Genomic DNA, 19932 nt, shown 5'->3' with positions numbered 1-19932 from the left:
TGTTTATCAGTATCCTTACTGTTTTGGGATACAAATTGCATGATTCAAAGTAGTCTACCTAAATATATATACATACACTTAATACTGACAATATAAAATAGGTATAGGAATGTAATACATTTTCTTTGGCTTGAATAAAATCTAATTTCTGAATAACATTGTCTTGTGAATATAGAGTCGAAGGAGACTTTAGCATAATTACAAAAGAAGCATCATTATTATTAGCATAATTACAAAAGAAGCGTCATTATTATTAGCATAATTACAAAAGAAGCATCATTATTATTAGCATAATTACAAAAGAAGCATCATTATTATTAGCATAATTACAAAAGAAGCATCATTATTATTAGCATAATTACAAAAGAAGCATCATTATTATTAGCATAATTACAAAAGAAGAAACAGACTGAAGAGCTGAAGCTTCACCCAAGCTCTTCACTCCTAGTTCTGTGCACTTTACCTTGTAAAAGAGGTGATGCTCCCATGTGATGATCTTGTGTTTGACATCGAATCTAATTATGTATGATAATTTTTAGTTTTTATTAAACCTCTTTATGAAAATGACTTCCTGAACTTTTTTTCTATTTAGGAAGACATTTGCTCTCGTTTGAAAGATCATGTGAAACAACTGGAAAGGAATCAAGAAGCAATCAAGTTAGAAAAGACTGAGATCATTAACAGGTTGACGAGAAGTCTAGAGGAGAGTCAAAAGCAGTGTGCCCACTTGTTGCAGTCCGGTAGGTGTCTGGTAGGGCCACTGTCTCCCCAGAAGGCTGGTTCAATATGCAGAAAGAATATAGTAGGATCCATGAATTGTAAAAATCCAGAAGGGATAGAAATCACAATCAGCAATAAATTTCTTAAAAAAAAAAAGAAAAGAAAAGAAAAAATATAAATATATATATAAAGGTTTAGTTTGTTTTTATTAAATAATTTGGAAGCTGGACACCAATATAAAGTACCAAATAAAAATAACCATCATTCTACTGAGATAATTATTGTTAGTGTTTGAATGTATTTCCTTCAAATGAAATGAATGTACACACATAGACAATGCCCTGCTTCTTTATGTAACGCATTTCTGAAAGCATACTAAAGCTGAACATGCAAAAATTGAATAACAAAATACGTTATAAGGTAATTTCTATTCCTGAAAACTAAAAACGATTGTAAAATCCCATTATATTTTGCTTTTTTAGGCCCAATATTTGATCATATAGTTCTATCCTTTGTATAACTTCTTTCATATTTCTCCCCTCATGATGGAATAGTGACTTACCTCATCAGTTGAGGCCAGAGAGTTATATTTTTGTCATGCTTCAGATTTCTAATATGGTCTTTATGGTATTAAGTTTGAGACATATGCTTCCTATCATTTTAGTTTCGGCAGTTGTTTCATTTCTTATTAATTTTTATAAAATGATATTAGAGCAAAGAACAATAAAATCACGTTTGTACAAACACTGCTATATAGACAAAACTTTCCTGTTTGCTGGTAAGTAGCTCACATTGTGAAAGCAGGTCAACAGTTATTCATTAACTGATATATGAAAGTCACACTTTGGCATATGAAAGGTAATTTAGACTGTTGGTACAATATGTGAAAGGGTGAGTTATTCAAAAGCTGAAAGTACTAAAGTCAAAGACTGCCTAAATATATGTGTATATATGTCTTGGTAGGGGGCAAAATTTGGATTATGGTTTATTAAGGGCCCCTCCCTGTTTAGTTTTATAGCCTTTGTTTTCATTTGGCATTCCTTGGTGAGCCTTTTTCCTGGCTGTTAAATGCTTTGAAAATATTATTTTTTTAATGCCATCATTGCTTCACTTAAGCATTTCCCAGATGGTCATCTTCTTTTGAAACCTAATAATGTCCCTTTTAAATTGGGAACAGTCCACCCACCACCTTGCCCAGTACATTTAAAATATGAGGTTTCTAAAGTTTCAGAATTATAACCCTAATATACTTCATTTACATATGGAGGTGGGGATGCTGGATAGAAAAGCATTTACAAAGAAGTTAAAGGCAGCACAATGTAGTTTTCTTATTGCAGGGTAGAAATGGGTTCCAAAGAATTTTTTCTTTGGCTTTCCATGAGTTGGAGTGTTATCCTCCTATTAAAGGACTTCTGGAATGTTAAGGTCTGTAGATAAGGCTGATTTGATTCATAAAAAGGTCATAGTAGCCCATGCCTTTAACTGCCCAAGGTCATATAGGATGCCATACTAAATCTGGGAAATGTCTGGTCCAGACCTATGCCTTCTGGGTCCCATGGGCTCTATGTATTCTAAAGAGACAGTAGTAATAAAGCAGAACTTTACTTTCTGTAGCCTCAGTGGATTCAAGTCTTCTGTAGATTGTAAGTACTTTGTCCCCTTACATTTTTTCAGTGTATCCTACGGTTCTTTCCTTTGCAGGGTCAGTACAAGAGGTGGCTCAGCTACAATTCCAGCTGCAGCAAGTACAGAAGGCACATACTATGAGTGAAAACATGAACAAGGCTTTGCAAGTGAGTGTTGCCACTTGGAAGAGACTCTATGGGTATCTGAATTAGGCAGTAGTTACATCAACTTTTTGAATCTTGGGTTTCTTTGTATAATAGAGGTGGTTGGACCACCTTCAAACCAGCCCATGGGTGTTGTTCACCATCTCCTTCACACAGTTGGCAAGTCAAACCTAAGTCTGTCTAATTGCAGAGCCAAGGCCCTGCACTTCCTGCCAGTCTCCCTGCCACCTCCTTCAAGTGGCATGTCCTTTCATCTTTGGGTGTATCCCAGAGATCAGTTCATCTGTGGGGGTGAGGAATGTTGAATTTTGCTGCAATTCTGTCATATTCTCCTCCAGTGCTACTTAATTTTCCACTGGAGGGGGAGGAAAATATGGGAGAAGAGTTCCATTATTACCTCCACCGAAAGAGGTATTTTGCCTTTTCACCACTGGCAGGCTATAGTACAACACGTTCTTGGCAAACCAGCGTACTTTGTCCTGTACTTTAGTAAGCCAGAAAGTGCCACCATCAGCATTTCAGTCCAAGGAACACACCATTTTCCACGGAGGATAAAATCTAAGAGACAGAGGTGTGAGAGGAAATCATTATGTTTGTTTTCTCATTCATTTAGGTTTTACTTGAAAACCTGACATATGCTGGCCTTTATAAAGTATAATGTATACTAATAATATATTTGAAGAAGTTTTTTTGCCTTCTGTTGATCATTAAAACAAATTTTGAAACACAGAATGACTGATTTCTTCATATAGGAAAATAACGAAAATTATTTTTAATAATTTTGTGTTGTAGGAAGAATTAAAAGAACTAAAAGATGAAATTTCTCTCTATGAATCTGCTGCAAAACTAGGAATACATCCAAGTGACTCAGAAGGAGAATTAAATATAGAACTCACTGAATCATATGTGGATTTGGGTATTAAAAAGGTCAACTGGAAAAAATCCAAAGTTAACAGGTATGGAAAGAATATTTTAGTTTATTGTAGAAGAACCAACATTAATAATACTGATGATGCATGCTATCTCTTTTAAGGTGAAAGCGTATTATTTTCATATGTTAACACTGTATATTGAATGCAGATACCTTGCATTTATCAGTGATATATGAAAAATATACATTAATTTTTCCTAGGAACCTTACTATAACTTTACTTTTAAAGTGGAGATTGTTTCTTTTATACTACTGCTTAATACAGATATTTTAGCAATCTCATAGAAGGAAGTATTTTATCACTCCTGCCAGAGACTAACTGGGGAGGGAGTAGTGGTGGTGGTAGAAGGAGAATTAAGCACTGAAAGGACTCTAGAAGCACTTGCTGCATGGAAGGTGCTATTCAAGGCTCTCGGAACAGAGTACAAAAGATAAGATAGGAACTGTCCTTCCCACAGGGAGCTTACGTGTTTTCTGGTCAGGGAGAAAGAAACATTCTTGGAAACAACTAAGTGCTATGCATTCAATGTTATGTTTGATGTATAAAGGTGGGATTTACACATTTCCTGTACTGGTTTTGGATAGGGAAGAGAGATACGGTGTTTGGAGGAGATTGTAGTTAGGTTAAGGAAAGATTTTTGGTTGCGTTTAGCTCTTACGGCCACCCTTTTGTTTATAGTTTAAGACGGAGTTTGCCATCATTATTGAATTATAGTTTCCTGAGAGTGTTTAATACATATTGTATTTCAGGTATTACACAACTAAATACAAATATATAAATGTCCTGAGAAGTTTGCAATACGGTAGGTTTTAGAAATTACATATTTTGAGACTGTGATTCCATTTTAAGAACAGTAAGACGAGATTCAGTAAGTTGAAATATAAAGTGATCAGGTGATACTGTGAAAGAAGATATTATTTCAGTTTATTGTAAGGCTCCATTTATCTAGAGGTCTGTCTTCAGGGACTGTCATCCCTACAAATCACAGCGCTTAGTATCACAGCGCCAGAAGGAAGCAAAGAAGAAAATATCACAACTGGGCCGGGCGCGGTGGCTCACGCCTATAATCCCAGCACTTTGGGAGGCCGAGGCGGACAGATCACGAGGTCAGGAGATCGAGACCATCCTGGCTAGCACAGTGAAACCCTGTCTCTACTAAAAATACAAAAAATTAGCCAGGCGTGGCGACGGGCGCCTGTAGTCCCAGCTACTTGGGAGACTGAGACAGGAGAATGGCGTGAATCTGGGAGGCGGAGCTTGCAGTGAGCTGAGATCGCGTCGCGCCACTGCACTCCAGCCTGGGAGACAGAGTGAGACTCAGTCTCAAAAAAAAATATATATATATATCAGAACTGGATTATATGATGTGTTTAGTAGGAGCCACCTTCAAGTTCTTATCCCAGGACCATATTGACTTAGATTTATTTGTACCCCGTGAATTGTCTGATTTCCTAACTTACTGCAGAGGGCTAGGGCAAGGGTTGGGAAAGACAATATCAGTCCTTTGGCCAGCAGCTCAACCTCAGCAGGGAGAAAACTATGGAAACCCAACAGGCTGGAGTTGATGAGTATCACAGCAAATAGCTCTACACATTTATATATGTTTGATCCACATCAGAATGTCCACAGTTATGATCCCAAGTTGTCAAAGAAAGACTTCCACTTTGGTCAGTAAATTAAAGCAATAAACAAAGTGCATTATATCTTTTTTGGACAGATTTATATAAAATGTTAATATAGTCACCTGGAAAATTCAGTTGATAAATGATGGCTGTTACTATTGTTACTCAGTAGATGGTTGATTAAAACAGCACTGATCAGATTTTATATTAAGTCACATGAATTTTATATTAATTCAACACATACTTTGTAAAACATTCTTGATCCTCAACCTTGTGAAAAATATCAAATCCAATATTATTATGTGAGAGTTGGAAAAACCAGAGTGAACTCCTTTGCTCAGTAAGGCCGACAGTAGCAGAACCAGTACTTGAACCCAAACTCCTGTGAAAGGTTCAGTTATCTGTCTGTTCATATTTACACGTCAGTTAAACCTTTTTGCCTTAAACTCCTTTCTTCATGTCTTTTATTTTTGAGGATTAAAGATGTAGTTCATGCCAAAAAATATTTTTCTCCAATTTGTGATTACTTTTAGTTTCTGCTATAATTTGTCTGGGAATTGAATAAATAATACATTATGTATATTTATCTTTTCAAATAGTTACTTATTCATGATGTCTATTAAAATATATTCTGCCACCTTTACACTTTCTATATTACTTAGTGCTCATAGCCAAAATCCTGTACTCATCTTTTTTTTTTTCTTTTTTTTTTGAGACGGAGTTTCGCTCTTGTTGCCCAGGCTGGAGTGCAATAGCATGATCTTGGCTCACCACAACCTCCACCTCTCGGGTTCAAGCAATTCTCTTGCCTCAGCCTCCTGAGTAGCTGGGAATACAGGTGTGTGCCATCATGCCCAGCTAATTTTGTATTTTTAGTAGAGACGAGGTTTCTCCATGTTGGTCAGGCTAGTCTTGAACTCCCGACCTCAGGTGATCCTCCCACCTCGGCCTCCCAAAGTGCTGGGATTACAGGCTTCAGCCACTGTGCCCGGCCTCCTGTACTCACCTTAAAGCACATTCCTATAGATAATAAACCCGAGATACCACATCATTATTATAGTAAAAGGAATGATGGACGCATTCAGTGGGAAAGTGAAGAATAAAACACAGCATGATTAGTCACTGAGGCTCGGCAAAAAGACATCCAGTGAAGCACAAGATAAGCGAAGAAACGTTTTGCTTGTAGTCATCCCACCCGCTAGCAGTTTAATAGGTGATATTTTAGCTTCGTGGAAAACTAAAAGCAATTATACTCAGATCAAATTGAAAGGAGATAAAGGAGAGAAGATATTTGTCCCTTTCCCCGGTCTACTGTGATTCCTAGAATAAGAGGAAGCAATAATTTTCCTGTGTTGGGAATTTTAGTTGACTTGGGCTGCTTTCAAATCACTGACCCAAATATTGGTGGCTACAAGCTTTTATTACCAACTACGTCCTCCCTGAAGCTACTGCCTAGTAAATTTTAAGGGTTTAGCCTCAATGTTCTATTTTACATTCATGGAATTTGAGTAGCTAAATCTGCATGCAGCTTGCAGACAGCTTCCTCTCTCCCTTATTATAGTTGGCTGCTAAGCTCAAATAATAAACATTTAACAAGTGGAATGCCTTTTCCCTTTGGTCTTCTCAGCAGGCTTCATAAGGGACTACAGTTTATTTGGATTTAGGAGAACTGACTTCCATAGGGCTCAGTAGTGAGCCTTTTTCAGGATTGGTCACCACCACTGATTTTTTTCCCCTTTGAGGAAAGAAGAGAAAATTATTTTAGCAAGCACTTTCTCTCTCTCTCTGACTTGGCTCCCTCTAGGAGTACAGGATGTGCTATTTCAGTGGTCGGCATTCAGTAAGAAAAGAAATTGGGGATGCATAATTTGTTAACCGAGCAAAATAATAATTCTGCTTAAGGTTAGTTCACCAGGCCGGGCGCGGTGGCTCAAGCCTGTAATCCCAGCACTTTGGGAGGCCGAGACGGGCGGATCACGAGGTCAGGAGATCAAGACCAAGACCATCCTGGCTAACACGGTGAAACCCCGTCTCTACTAAAAATACAAAAAACTAGCCGGGCGAGGTGGCGGGCGCCTGTAGTCCCAGCTACTCGGGAGGCTGAGGCAGGAGAATGGCGTAAACCCGGGAGGCGGAGCTTGCAGTGAGCTGAGATCTGGCCACTGCACTTCCAGCCTGGGCGACAGAGCAAGACTCCGTCTCAAAAAAAAAAAAAAAAAAAAAGGTTAGTTCACCATGTCTTATAGCACAGGAAGTTATATTGTAAAATATTTTATATTTCTTATAATTTATATTTTCTACTGCAAGGGAAATAGAAGTGGTTTAAATGAGATCTATATACAGACAGACTACTTACACTATATATATATATTACATATACAAAAGTTGCATAATGTATTGCAAAAGCTCCTTTTATAACATTAAAAAGCCTACCTAATAGTTTATTCATTTTCTCTCTCTCTCAACACACACAGACACACACACACACACAGTATTCTAAGATTTTATGTGGAATCATCCAAAACTGAAGAACAGTAAACATTTTAACTCAGGTACTATTATTTTTGTTTCTAATAAAGGCTTTTAAAAATATTTTTGGAACAGTTTTAATTTACAGAAAAATTTATGCAGAGTTCCTATATATGATATGCTGTACCCATTTTTCCCTACTAATACCTTACGTTAGTATGACACATTTGTTAGAATTAATGAGCCAATATTGGTATATTATTATTAATTAACATCCAGGGTTTATTTACATGCCCTTAGTTTTTATTTAACATACTTTTTCTGTTCTGGGATCCCATCCAGGCTACCCCATTACATTTAGGGGTCATTTTTCCTTAGATTTCTCTTGACTTTACTTGTTTTTGATGACCTTGACAGTCTTGAGGGATACTACTCGAGTATTTTGTAGGAAGGCTCTCTATTGGAATATGACATTTTTCTTATGATTATGTTTTTCTCATGGGTTTTGTGGAGGAAGACCACTGAGACTTTCATCACATTATCTTAAGGGCAGATACTGTCAGCTGTTTATTTCTATTCAAAAGTAATTTAATTCTCCATTATGAAAAAATTAGAAAATACAGACTAAAAAAGAAGAAAATTTGATTTTCTAATCAAAATTTCTAATCACCAATAATCTCACCTACATCCCATGAAGAAACTGCTATAATATTTCAGTATAAAATTTGCACATCATCTGTTTTGTTTGTTTCTAAAAGATAAAATAGTCCCAGCTACTCGGGAGGCTGAGGCAGGAGAATGGTGTAAACCCGGGAGGCGGAGCTTGCAGTGAGCTGAGATATGGCCACTGCACTCCAGCTTGGGCGTCAGAGTGAGACTCCGTCTCCAAAAAAAAAAAAAAAAAAATTGATAATATTTCTTTATAATGTCATTTTACTAGTATATTCTGAAATCTTTGAATGTCAGTGAATATTTTTATATCTTTTAGTGAATATATAGATGAATGAATCAGTTTAGTTACTAAAACACTGTTTAAAAGTTTTATTATAAATAATGCAGTATCATTGTTATAAGCATCTTTGTAGTCAAGTCTTTATTCACATCTTTATTTCCTAAAGAAGTAGAATAATTTTCTTGCTAAAGGGTGTGCACTTATTTGAGTTTTTTGATGCATATTACTAAACAGCCCTAAAGTTTACATTATTACCCATGTCCTGAGGCTGTCCCTATTTTTTGGTAACCTAGCCAGTAATGACAGTTATCACTTTTCCTTTTTATAATTTTTATATAGTTAGATTTGTAACTGTTTTCATTTATATTTTCTTGATATTTAAAAATAAAGTATTTCTCTAATACTTTCTATAGTTTTATTCTTCTTTTTAAATCTTTCAAATTGTGAAATATACACATAAAGAACATGGAACATAAATATACAGTTTAATCAATTATTTGAAAGTGAATATTCGTGGGACCACCACCCGGGTCAAGAAGTAAAATTGCCACGAACTGCCCGTATTCTTTCCTATTGTAACCTTGAGGCTAACTACCGTCTTTTCTATTAGGGCAATCATTTTCTGTTTTTTTCCCTTAACTTTTTCATGCCCAGTTATTCACACCTAAGCACTACAGATTTTTAGATTTGCCTTCATATAAAGGAAACTCATACATTAGGTGTGTGGGTTTTCTTTCTTTCTTTTTCTTTTTTTTTTTTTTTTACTGTTTTATTGAGATATTATTTTACATACCATAAAAGCCACCCACTGAAAGAATACAACTCAGTGGTTTTCAGTATATTCACAGAACTGTGCAGTCATCACCACACCTAATTTTAGAGCATTTCAACATCCCCCCAAAGAAACTCCATGCCTATTACCAGTCATTCCCATTACCTGCCTCCACAGCTCCAGACAACTAATCTACTTCCTGTCTCTCTGGATTTGGCTGCTCTGTGCATTTCATATAAACAGAATCGTATAATATTATCTTCTATGAATTTTCTTTACTATTTCTTCTCAAGCATGTCCGCTGCTTGACAGTCTGTTTCCTTTTATGAAAATATCCTTATATTTGTTTATTATACAATTCCTGACCAATTGTTCTTCTATTTCAGCACATTAAAGCTACATTGGTCCACTCTCTCTGGAGTCAATGGTTTCTGTGAAGAAATTCATTGTTATTTGAATTCTCGTTTCGTCAGTAATATATAGTTTTTTCGCTTGTTGCTTTAAGAATTTTTTTCTTCATATTTAGTTTTTGGTACTTTGATTATGATATGTTTAGGTGTATTCTTCTTTTAGTTTATCTCATTTTGGGTTCTCTGAGCTTCTTGAATATGTAAATTTATTACATCTTTTACCAAATTTGTGAAAATATCAGCCATTAATTTCCTTAAATACCTTTTCTGTCCCTGTGTCTTTGTTCTCTCCTTTTGGGTCTCCAGTTACATGTATGTTAGATTTTTTTGGTATTATACTACAGTTTCTTGAGGCTCTGTTCATTTTCTTCTATAGTTTTTCCTTTTTATTTTGGATAATTGCTACTGGACTATTTTCATGTTCTCTCCTTTTTTTCTTGTCATGTATACTCTATTGAGCCTATCTAGTGAAAGTTTTGTGTTTTTTTTTTAACTTTTGTTTACTTAATAACATTTCTATTTTGTTCTTGTATCACTTTTCTTTCTCTGTTAAGAATTCCTATTTTTTCATTCACTTCAGGTATCTTTTTCTTTACTTCATAAAGCAGAGATGTAATAGCTACTTTAAACTTTTAAAACTCTTTTAGTGATAGTTTCAGCATTTGGATCATTTGCTGATTGTCTTTTAAGAAGTGGCCACATTTTTCTGGTTAGTTGCATGTCAAGTAATTTTAGATTGTATACTAGACAATGTGAATTTGTATGGGTATTTTAAATCTCAGTTCGGTTCTCCAAGCCTTTGCCACATTGCTTTGAATCCAACCTGTGTATGCATCCCTCGGGGGTTAGTCATTGTGAGACTTGAATGTGTGGTTTAAATTTCAGTTAAGTTTTTAAAATCTTTGATATGCTGGTTTGAGAGTTGTTCTGTACATGCATAGTTCAGGGCTTAGACTGAGGCTTGTACAAATTTATACACAGAATTCAGGATTCCTTTCTCTGGTCCTCTTCTCTTTGGGAGTCTTCCTACACTCTCTTATCACTGGGTTTCAGCAATCTGCTGTGATGTATACTGGTTTTCTTTGTGTTTCTTCTGCTTGAGATTCACCAAACTTCTGGGTTTTGTGGGGTTTTCGTTTTCATCAAATTAGGAAAAATTTGGCCATTACTTTTCAAATATGTTTTCCATCCCGCTCCTCTTCTGGGACTTCAGTTACACATGTTGGAAAATGTAATATGTTCTGTGTATTTCTGTTTTAGTCTTTTTTCTCTTTGTTTTTAATTTTATAGTATTATTGCTATATCTATATGTTCACTGATCTTTTCTTCTGCAGTTTTAAATATGCTATTAATCCCATCCAGTATATTTTACATTTCAGATATTACAATTTTTTCTATAAGTTTAATTTGGGTCTTTCTATATCTTCGTTTCCTCCACAAGTTCATATCTTCCTTAACCTTCTAGAACATATGAAATATATTAATTCTATTGTCTGTGTCATTGACGGGTTAGTTTCTATTGATTGGTTTTTCTCCTGGTATAGTTCATATTTTTTTCCTACTTCTTTGTATGCCTGATAAATTTTGATTGAATGCTAGACATTTTGAATTTTGTTTTGGATGCCAGATATTACTATATTTTTAAAAATACTGTTGTGCTTTTTCTGTGGCACACAAGTTACTTGGAATCAGTTTGATCCTTTCGAGGCTTTCTTTATAGACTTTAATAGATCAGGTTTAGAAAAGGCTTTAATCTAGGGCTAATTTAGCCCCACTACTAAGGTATTATTTGATACCCTTTAAATTAGTAAGTCTTTGCATTATGGCTCATTGAAACACAACATATTCCCAGCCTTATTCATTTCCTGTGTTTTTTTTCCCCTACCCACACATATACACACATATCTCCAGAGCTCTTTTTCTGTGCAGCTGCTTTTTCCCCAGTATTTCTCCCCTTCATATTCTAGCCACTCTGGCCTCCCCAAACTCTGAATTCTTTCTTTGAAACTCAGTGAGATTACAGGGCTCTGTTTGGGTTTCATCTCCCTGCGCTATGGCCTGGACACTCTCCAGGCAGAAAGCTCGGGTAATCTTAGAGCTCACCTTGTTTGTTTTCCTTTTCTCAGGAATCACTGGCCTCTGCTGCCTGTTGTCTAGTGATTGAAAACTATTATTTTATTTGCTTTATTTGGTTTGCTAGTTTTTTAAGGAGGATGATAAAGTTAGTCTTGTTAATTCATTACGGCAAGGAAGCAGATAATCTTCCAATCTTTAAATTTATTGAAACTAAAATTGGGTTTAAATTAGCATGATTTTATTTTTGTGTTTTTCAGATATTCACCCAGACTTGTGTTTTAGTGAGTTGAAAAAAATAACAGAAATTGTTGGTTAGGATGGCTAGTGTTTAGTATTCTTTTCTTCCTTAATATTTATGTTGTTTCTGTTAGAGTCATAAAGGGCATGTATATACAGTGTGCAATTTTCCAATAACACAAATGTAAATTATGTCAAAGTTCACATTTCTAAGCTACTTACAGTGAGCAGCAGGACTAATCTTGAGAAGGCTCTTCCTGTGAATAAACGTATTTCTGTATATAGAGACATGGCAAAGGTGATAATCCTTGTGTATGACAACATTTAAAATTGTTTTGAAATACTAGTATGTATTTGTGTAGGTGACAAAACATGTTCACCACTGTGGTCAGTGCTTTTGAGGAATAACCATATCTGATTTATTACTTGATTTAATCTTAAAAATCACAATTTCTCCGTTAGCACTGTACAACAAGAAGACCCAAATGAAGAGCTTTCAAAAGATGAGTTCATTCTGAAGTTAAAGGCAGAAGTACAGCGTTTGCTGGGTAGCAACTCAATGAAGCGTCGTCTGGTGTCTCAGTTACAAAATGACCTCAAAGACTGTCATAAGAAAATTGAAGATCTCCACCAAGTGAAGAAGGATGAAAAAAGCATTGAGGTTGAGGTCTGTAAAGCCAATCGAGTTAAAAAAACTTTTTTTTTTGAGATAGGGCCTCACTCTCCCAGACTGGAGGGCAGTGGTGGAAACATGGCTCCCTGTAGCTTCAACCTCCCAGGCTAAAGCGATGCTCCCACCTCAGCCTCCTGAGTAGCTGGGACCACAGGCACATGCCACTGTGTCTGGCTAATTTTTATATTTTTTGTAGAGACAGGTCCCCACAATGTTGCCCAGACTGATCTCAAACTCCTGGGCTCAAGCAATCCTCTCACCTCAACCTCTCAAGGTTTTGGATTACAGGTATGAACCACCACATCCAGCCCTTTTACACTTTTTAAAATTAATAAACCTTTGGCTTTCAGGGGTTTATTTGACATTTTTCTAAGTAAAGTTTAAAGAAGGAAATACCATTTTTAAAGGGATGCTGAGAGTCCCCGACTTATGATGTTTGACTTACAATTTTTAGACTTTACAGTGGTGGAAAAGTTATATGCATTCAGTAGAACCATGCTTTGAGTACCTGTAAAACAATTCTGTTTTTCACTTTCAGTACAGTGTTCAGTAAATTTCATGAGATATTCAACAGTTTATTATAAAAGAAGCTTTGTGTTAGATGACTTCGCCCAACTGTAGGCTATTGTAAGTGTTCTGAGGGCATTTAAGGTAGGACAGACTAAGCTATGATTTTAATAGCTTAGATGCATTAAATGCATTTTTGACTTAATGATATTTTCAACTTACAATGGGCTTATTAGGCGATAAACCCATTGTAAGTTGAAAAGCATCTGTATGTTTTTTCTGGTTACTCTTAGCACATAGTAAATGAGATAACAATTAGGTAAAATTCCTTTACCATAAATACAAGGAAGTATTCTCTGTATCAAGGAATCTGCATTTCTTTAAGATTGGCTTTTACCAACAGTGCTCTAAAATCTAGTTAAAATAAATCCTCCATAGAAATCCTTTAGTATTTTCTATGAGGTTTTCCTGGCCCATGTTCTTATAACAAAAGTCATTCTATATGAAGACATTAATTATATAGTGATGGTGGTACAGATATTACATAGTGGTAGTGGTACAGATGGGAAAGGCACAACATCTGGTTATGTCAGTCATTGAAATCCACCTCTGTATTCTTCAGTTAGGAAAATGAAGCTGGAGCACTTTGTGACACTTTTGAGTTTACAGAGCCAATTTCAGACAAATTGAAACTAAACACATGACTAATAAGTAAGTCAAAGATATTTCTGCAAGATCATGCTATCACAGAGATCTTCAGGGCTGCTCTCCTTTATAGATCCTTTTTTTACCCTTCCATATTTCACAAATCATCAGCCATCTATACTCCCGATAGAAAATAATATATAAAACCCCTAATAACTAAGAGAAGGAAAAGAAGAGGGAAAAGGAATGTGGGTTGTGTACTCCTTTTCCTCCTGGGTGGAGATAATTGTTTACTTCCTTCTTTAGTACTGTTTTATCTCCTGTTCTTTTAAACTAGGAGTTGTGTTCATTAAAACAGTTCTGCTAAAGTATGTATAATGTTCTGTGCTAATTGTGGAATTTTAATTGTGGCTAATTTATGTTTTGGAAATAACAGTGTTTTTGCTATCAAAATCTTTTCCAGCCTGATTCCTTCTTCTGAGTAACTGTATTTGATGACTAAAACATAGGTTTTAATATTAACAACAAATGAGAAAGTCTCCCCGCCGCCTTGCCCCCTGCACATTTAACATCTCTAAATCAAGCTGTTTTCATTGTTGCCCTACATTTCTTTAAAAGGATGGGGATGAAAGCTTGTTTCTCAATTTGTATTAAGACGTTAGAGTTTATTAGTTTAAGCATTTTGGTGGGAGTGCTCTAAGATTTAGGATACTAGAAACCTGATTTTGAGTCTGAACCTTAGCTCAGGTATCTTGGTGCTTTCTTTGTTCTGTATTAAAGTTGCTAATGGCATTTGCTATACAGATACACTTTATCATGTGTAGCAGTTGATAGTGGTCATGCATTGTGCTGTTTTTTAGCCTTTCCATTTCCCACTGTAGTCTGGTTGATCAATAGATCGAAGGAAAAACTCTCTCATCTTTGAGTATTCTTTTTGTCCAGCTACTCTATTGCCATAGTGAATTCTTGGTAGTCTCCATCTAAACTCTGATTTTTCTCAGAGTTACTTCAGCCCTTGGCTCAAGTGATCTGCCCACCTCCACCTCCCAAAGTGCTCCGATTACAGGGATGAGCCACTATGTTGTGGCAAAGAGCTCAGAGTCCAGGGACACAACAAGTGAAATGGAGTAGATATATTTTTAAAATCTTTGTAACCCCCATCAATGCATAAAAAGAAAGGTAAGGAAAACACTCACTAAGAGGAAAATATGCAAAATTATATAAACAGATAAATCTGGGAAGATGGAAAAACAAATGAACAGTGAAGGTATATAAGAGGTTCCACTTTTGTGATGACACAAGAAATACAAATGAAAGCAATTGTTAGATATTCTTTTCCCATCAAAGATAATTATTTAAAGATAATCACTGCCACTGGAGGCAAAGAGAGATGGGCAGACCCATGTCTACCTGACAGTATATGTTTGTATGGCATTTCTGGAAAGAAATTTGCCAAAGTCTATCATAAGTCTTAAAAATTGTATTTATTGAATAAAATGTATGTCCATGAGTGAATGATGACATAAATGAACACATACAGAGATAGGATAAATGCTTGATCTTAGTAGGAGAACATATGATGAGAAACAGGATATTTGCATTCTCTCAAAGTATCCCATAAGATACTTATCATTTATTATAAAACAAAAAATAATAAGTTTACAATGGAGACGATAGATCCCACCTTCAATTGATTATTACCAGTGGTGAGACATAGTGATATGTGTCTCCTGCAAAGAGCACATACCAGTTCTTGACATGCTTGCCAAAGATGCATCACCTGATCTTAGTAAACCTAAAAACTCCAAATTGAGGAACATCCTACAAAATAATGGGTTAGTATTCTTAGAAAACGTCATGGATTTGAAAGACTGAAGAGCTGTCCTAGATTGGAGGACACTAATTAAACTTGACAACTGAATGCCACTCAGAATCATGGATTTGATCCTGGACCAGAAAGCAGATATTTGGGGCAAATTGGAAACATTTGTATAAGGTCTGTGGCTTACCTGATAGTTAATTTACTAGTTTTGATCATTGTGCTGTAGTTATATTGGGGGAAGATGAGTAAAAGCTATATGGAGATTATTTGTACTGTTTGCAATTTTTTTAAAGTATGGAATTATTTCAAAGTGAAACTTAGAATTTTTTAAAACTTGAAAAACTTTTGACTTTTTAACATTCAGACTAAAACAGATACTTCAGAAAAACCAAAGAATCAATTGTGGCTTGAGTCTTCTACTTCTGATATTGTCAGAGATGATATTCTGCTGCTTAAAAATGAAATTCAAGTTTTACAACAACAAAATCAGGTGATTAAAAATATTTTTTATATTTTATAAGAATTTTTATTTCCTCATTAAATACAGAAGATGTAATAGAGTTTTTGCAAATAGGGAGGCAATGTGAGTTAGTAGACAAGTGTATTAGTAGGTGATTCTGAGTTCCAGTTATTTCCCTTTACTAGTGAACTATTGGTTAGTAGTTTCATTGGAAGGTAAGTTGGTGTAGTTCCAGTTCTCTTTCTCTATGGTAGCATGGCTGACAGAGGTATTCTTTCCACCTTAGCCAGCTCTTGACCCAGAAGTAAAACTTTGCTTATTTAGATGGTTGCTGAAGATTATTGAGCTCTGAGACTTATTTTAAGGCATTAGCTAGCCAATACTTCTCTGGTTAAATATTTTCATTTTATGTATTTCAAAGTAAATACAAAATTTAAACATTTAGTCCTGTCAGAAAGCTACCTGTCTAATAAATGAATCTATGTTCTTATCAAAGATTGAAGAGACTTTTTCTTTTGCAGAATTGTAAAAATAATGTCAAATATTGTTATAGGGGAGAGAGAAAGCACAGAAAATATTTTAAAATGAGATAAAACTAATCAGTGAAAATGATGTTTATTTTCTCTAAGTACTAAGTATATTCTTTTGTGTCTAGGAACTTAAAGAAACTGAAGAAAAACTGAGAAATGCAAATCAAGACTTATGTAATCAAATGAGACAAATGGTACAAGATTTTGACCATGATAAGCGAGAAGCTGTGGATAGGTAAGGTCTATATAGATGCCTGACGACTGTCTCCTGGGTACCTTTCCTCTCTAACTCCCTGCCCTTCCCTGTGACAAAAAGATTCAAAATGATTGAGTGAATTCTACCCTGTTGAGATCTTGGATTGGCAGAGATGAGTCCCTGGCTTCTCAAATTAGAATTTGGAACACATTTTCCATAGAAACAGTGTTATGTAGTGGGTTGGGTTCTATAGTATCATTGAAACCGTAGTTCACTGAAATATTATAGCTTAATTTTTTTTTAAAGACTCGTCTGGGAAACTATTCTTTATAAAGAAAAAAGTCTGTGAGAGGGAATATGTCTTCCAAATACCAAATCATAAACTTGGAAACAGACTTCTGGAACATAACTTACTTGTGAGTTGGGGACTGCTAGTATTTATGTTTAATATAAATTTTGGAACCACACCCTCAATTACTGTCATTAATTTTTTATAAACAATTCCTCAACGTAGATTACTCTCTTTATTTGAAGGACTGGGGCATTCTCACATCCAAGTTTCTAATTGTTCTCTAGAAACATTTGAAGAAAGAAAATTTTGAAGATTCTCATAAGATTGTTGGTTATTAATTAATAATTACCACTTTCGGTTGGGGAAAAGTAATCTGACCTCAATTATAATTTGCATTAGAGGAAGGGGTGAGGAGGAAAGAGGGAAGCCAATTCATTTTGGTGTTTGTAGTGAGACTGGGCATTGCATTTGATTCCGCTCTGTTTCCAGGTGTGAGAGGACTTATCAGCAGCACCATGAAGCCATGAAAACTCAAATACGTGAAAGCCTATTAGCAAAGCATGCTTTGGAGAAGCAGCAGCTCTTTGAGGCTTATGAGAGAACCCATTTGCAACTGAGGTGAGAATAAAGAGTTGAGCTGCCTTTTAAGCTGTAGAGACTACCTTCCCCTATTCCATAATTTAGAAGAAAATTGTTTGTTACGCAGCTCCTGTATTTTTTTGTGGTGAAATCATTTAGTTGCTGGTTTTGTGTATCTAAGGTCTGAGTTGGATAAGGTGAATAAGGAGATGACTGCTGTGCAGGAATGTTACCTAGAAGTGTGCAGAGAGAAGGATAATCTAGAATTGACTCTCAGGCAGACCACTGAAAAGGAGCAACAGACTCAGGAGAAGGTACAGTACAAGTTTATGTTGTACCGACATCCTTTCACTTTTCAAGCCTCAGTATCATCATTTAAACGAATGCATTTGTTCTAGAGAAGTGAATGGCGAAGGTATTCATAGGTTCTCTTTACTTTTGGCTGTATCACACTCATATAGCTCACAAATAAAGTGCAGTAAATACTGAAATGATTATTAAAACCTTAGTGTACAATGGCATATAGATAGGAGAAAGTGATTTTTTTTTTCTTGCAGATTTATTCTAAAGGGAAAAAAAAAAAAAAAAAAGATCAGTGTCACTTTAAATCTGAAAATCACAGATCCTCGTTTTCAGTGTTGACTGCTCCGGAAACCCTATGTAGTCCTGTGAGCGCTGCACAGAGCATTCCTTCAGAGCCCTTTTTCTTGGATCCATTTCTTTCTCACTACCTCATTGTCATTTTATTCTTCTGGGGAGAAGAGTAGGAATTTGAATGTTGGTCTCATGATAGGGAGAGTGATGATACGGAGGATATGGACAGCAAGGTCAGCATCTTCGTATGACCTCCTTCAGGGAAGCTGGAGGGGCTAGAGTAGATTCTCCAACTCTGCCTGATTCTTCTGAGTCACCCTTGGTGAGTGTCCAGGAGTAAAATCACATGTAAACAGTCACACCTCCTCTTTTCTTCCCTGTCCTGGCCCAGAGCCTTAACAGGCCTGACTGCCCTTCACACTTTGGACCAGCGACAAACCACAGTTTGAAAGCTATCTGCCTGAAGATTAGAAAATATTTTTAAATGCTTAAATAAATGTTCTATACAGAGCTTTTTGCATGAGTTATGTTAAAACAAGCTATTACTACCACACACTTAAAAACAATAGTAAAGAGCAGGTGAGAAATTCAGTTCATTCAATATCTTGATTATTGTTGAATAGATTAATATGGTGGAAAACGTGCCATGTATACATATCATCTTGTGGAAAAAGAACTTCTGAAGGGAGCTGTTTTAGGTAGAGATGGCAGTATAAAAGTGAGAAAGGATCTTATATTACCTTGAAATTGAGGACTTAGCTTTCAGTAATGTTTTAAAAATTAAAATAGGGAAATCACTAGTGTGATTCTTTTATATGTACAAAAATTGGCAAGAACATAAGAAGAATTTTCTCAAAGAAGTCATTTCAGGAATATTTTCTGATACGTTTAATAGAATCAATTTGACTATAAAATTTGATCTCATATTATGGGTCAGTTACAATTAATATCTGCTACTGACTGATATTTTGGCTCATGAGTGTTTGTACCCAAGTCCAAGAATAAAAGTTAAACTGCTATTTTGTCCTTCAAAAAAACCAAACTTAGAGGTTAAATGTTGCACATGTATCCCAAAACTTAAAGTATAATTAAAAAAAACTTTAAATTGTTATACAGTAAAATTGACTTCGTCCCACCACTGGGTGTATAGTTCTATAAACCTTTAGCAAGTTTATAGGTTTATCAGGATACAGAACAGTTTTATCACCCTAAAACGCTCCCTTTTGCTGTCCTTTTGTGGTTACACTACTCCCCCAAGCCCACCCCTCACTTAAAGGGCCAGTGTACTTAAAACATTAGAAGTTTAATTTCTTCCCTCTCTGAAAATTCGTTAGTTTTTTACTATAGAATTATATAAGCCCTTAGTAGTATAAGCCAGTCAGAACTAAATATCTTTATATTTAGGATACTATCTAATCTTCTCACATTCTTCAGAGGTAGGCAAAAATACACCTTTTTTTTTTCTTTTTTCTTTTTTTAAAGGAAATGTTTCACATACACGATGGGAGAATCTTATTAAACTCTAGAACAAGAGAGGACACTTTTGGGGTAGCTCTTCTTTGCAGGACATAAGGCATTTTACTGCAGCTTAGCTTTAGGTAGAGGACTTAACCTGGATACAGAATATATGAGTCAGGTAACAATAAGAGTTAAA

General features: G+C 35.5%; 1 protein-coding gene across 1 annotated transcript in view; it reads left to right on the top strand.

Moving 5' to 3' along the window:
- CEP152 (centrosomal protein 152) overlaps window positions 1-19932 on the top strand; it is a 74540-nt gene that overhangs the window by 27493 nt on the left and 27115 nt on the right. Inside the window, exons 10-17 of the mRNA XM_030931683.1 lie at window positions 593-740; window positions 2422-2513; window positions 3303-3466; window positions 12443-12647; window positions 15992-16117; window positions 16743-16852; window positions 17595-17723; window positions 17866-17998. Of these exons, the coding sequence (XP_030787543.1) occupies window positions 593-740; window positions 2422-2513; window positions 3303-3466; window positions 12443-12647; window positions 15992-16117; window positions 16743-16852; window positions 17595-17723; window positions 17866-17998 (1107 nt within the window). The remainder of the gene's footprint in view (window positions 1-592; window positions 741-2421; window positions 2514-3302; window positions 3467-12442; window positions 12648-15991; window positions 16118-16742; window positions 16853-17594; window positions 17724-17865; window positions 17999-19932) is intronic.

Source organism: Rhinopithecus roxellana, chromosome 5 (assembly GCF_007565055.1).
Source record: "Rhinopithecus roxellana isolate Shanxi Qingling chromosome 5, ASM756505v1, whole genome shotgun sequence".
Taxonomy (NCBI): Eukaryota; Metazoa; Chordata; class Mammalia; order Primates; family Cercopithecidae; genus Rhinopithecus; species Rhinopithecus roxellana.
This window is presented reverse-complemented; position numbering and strand designations above follow the sequence as displayed.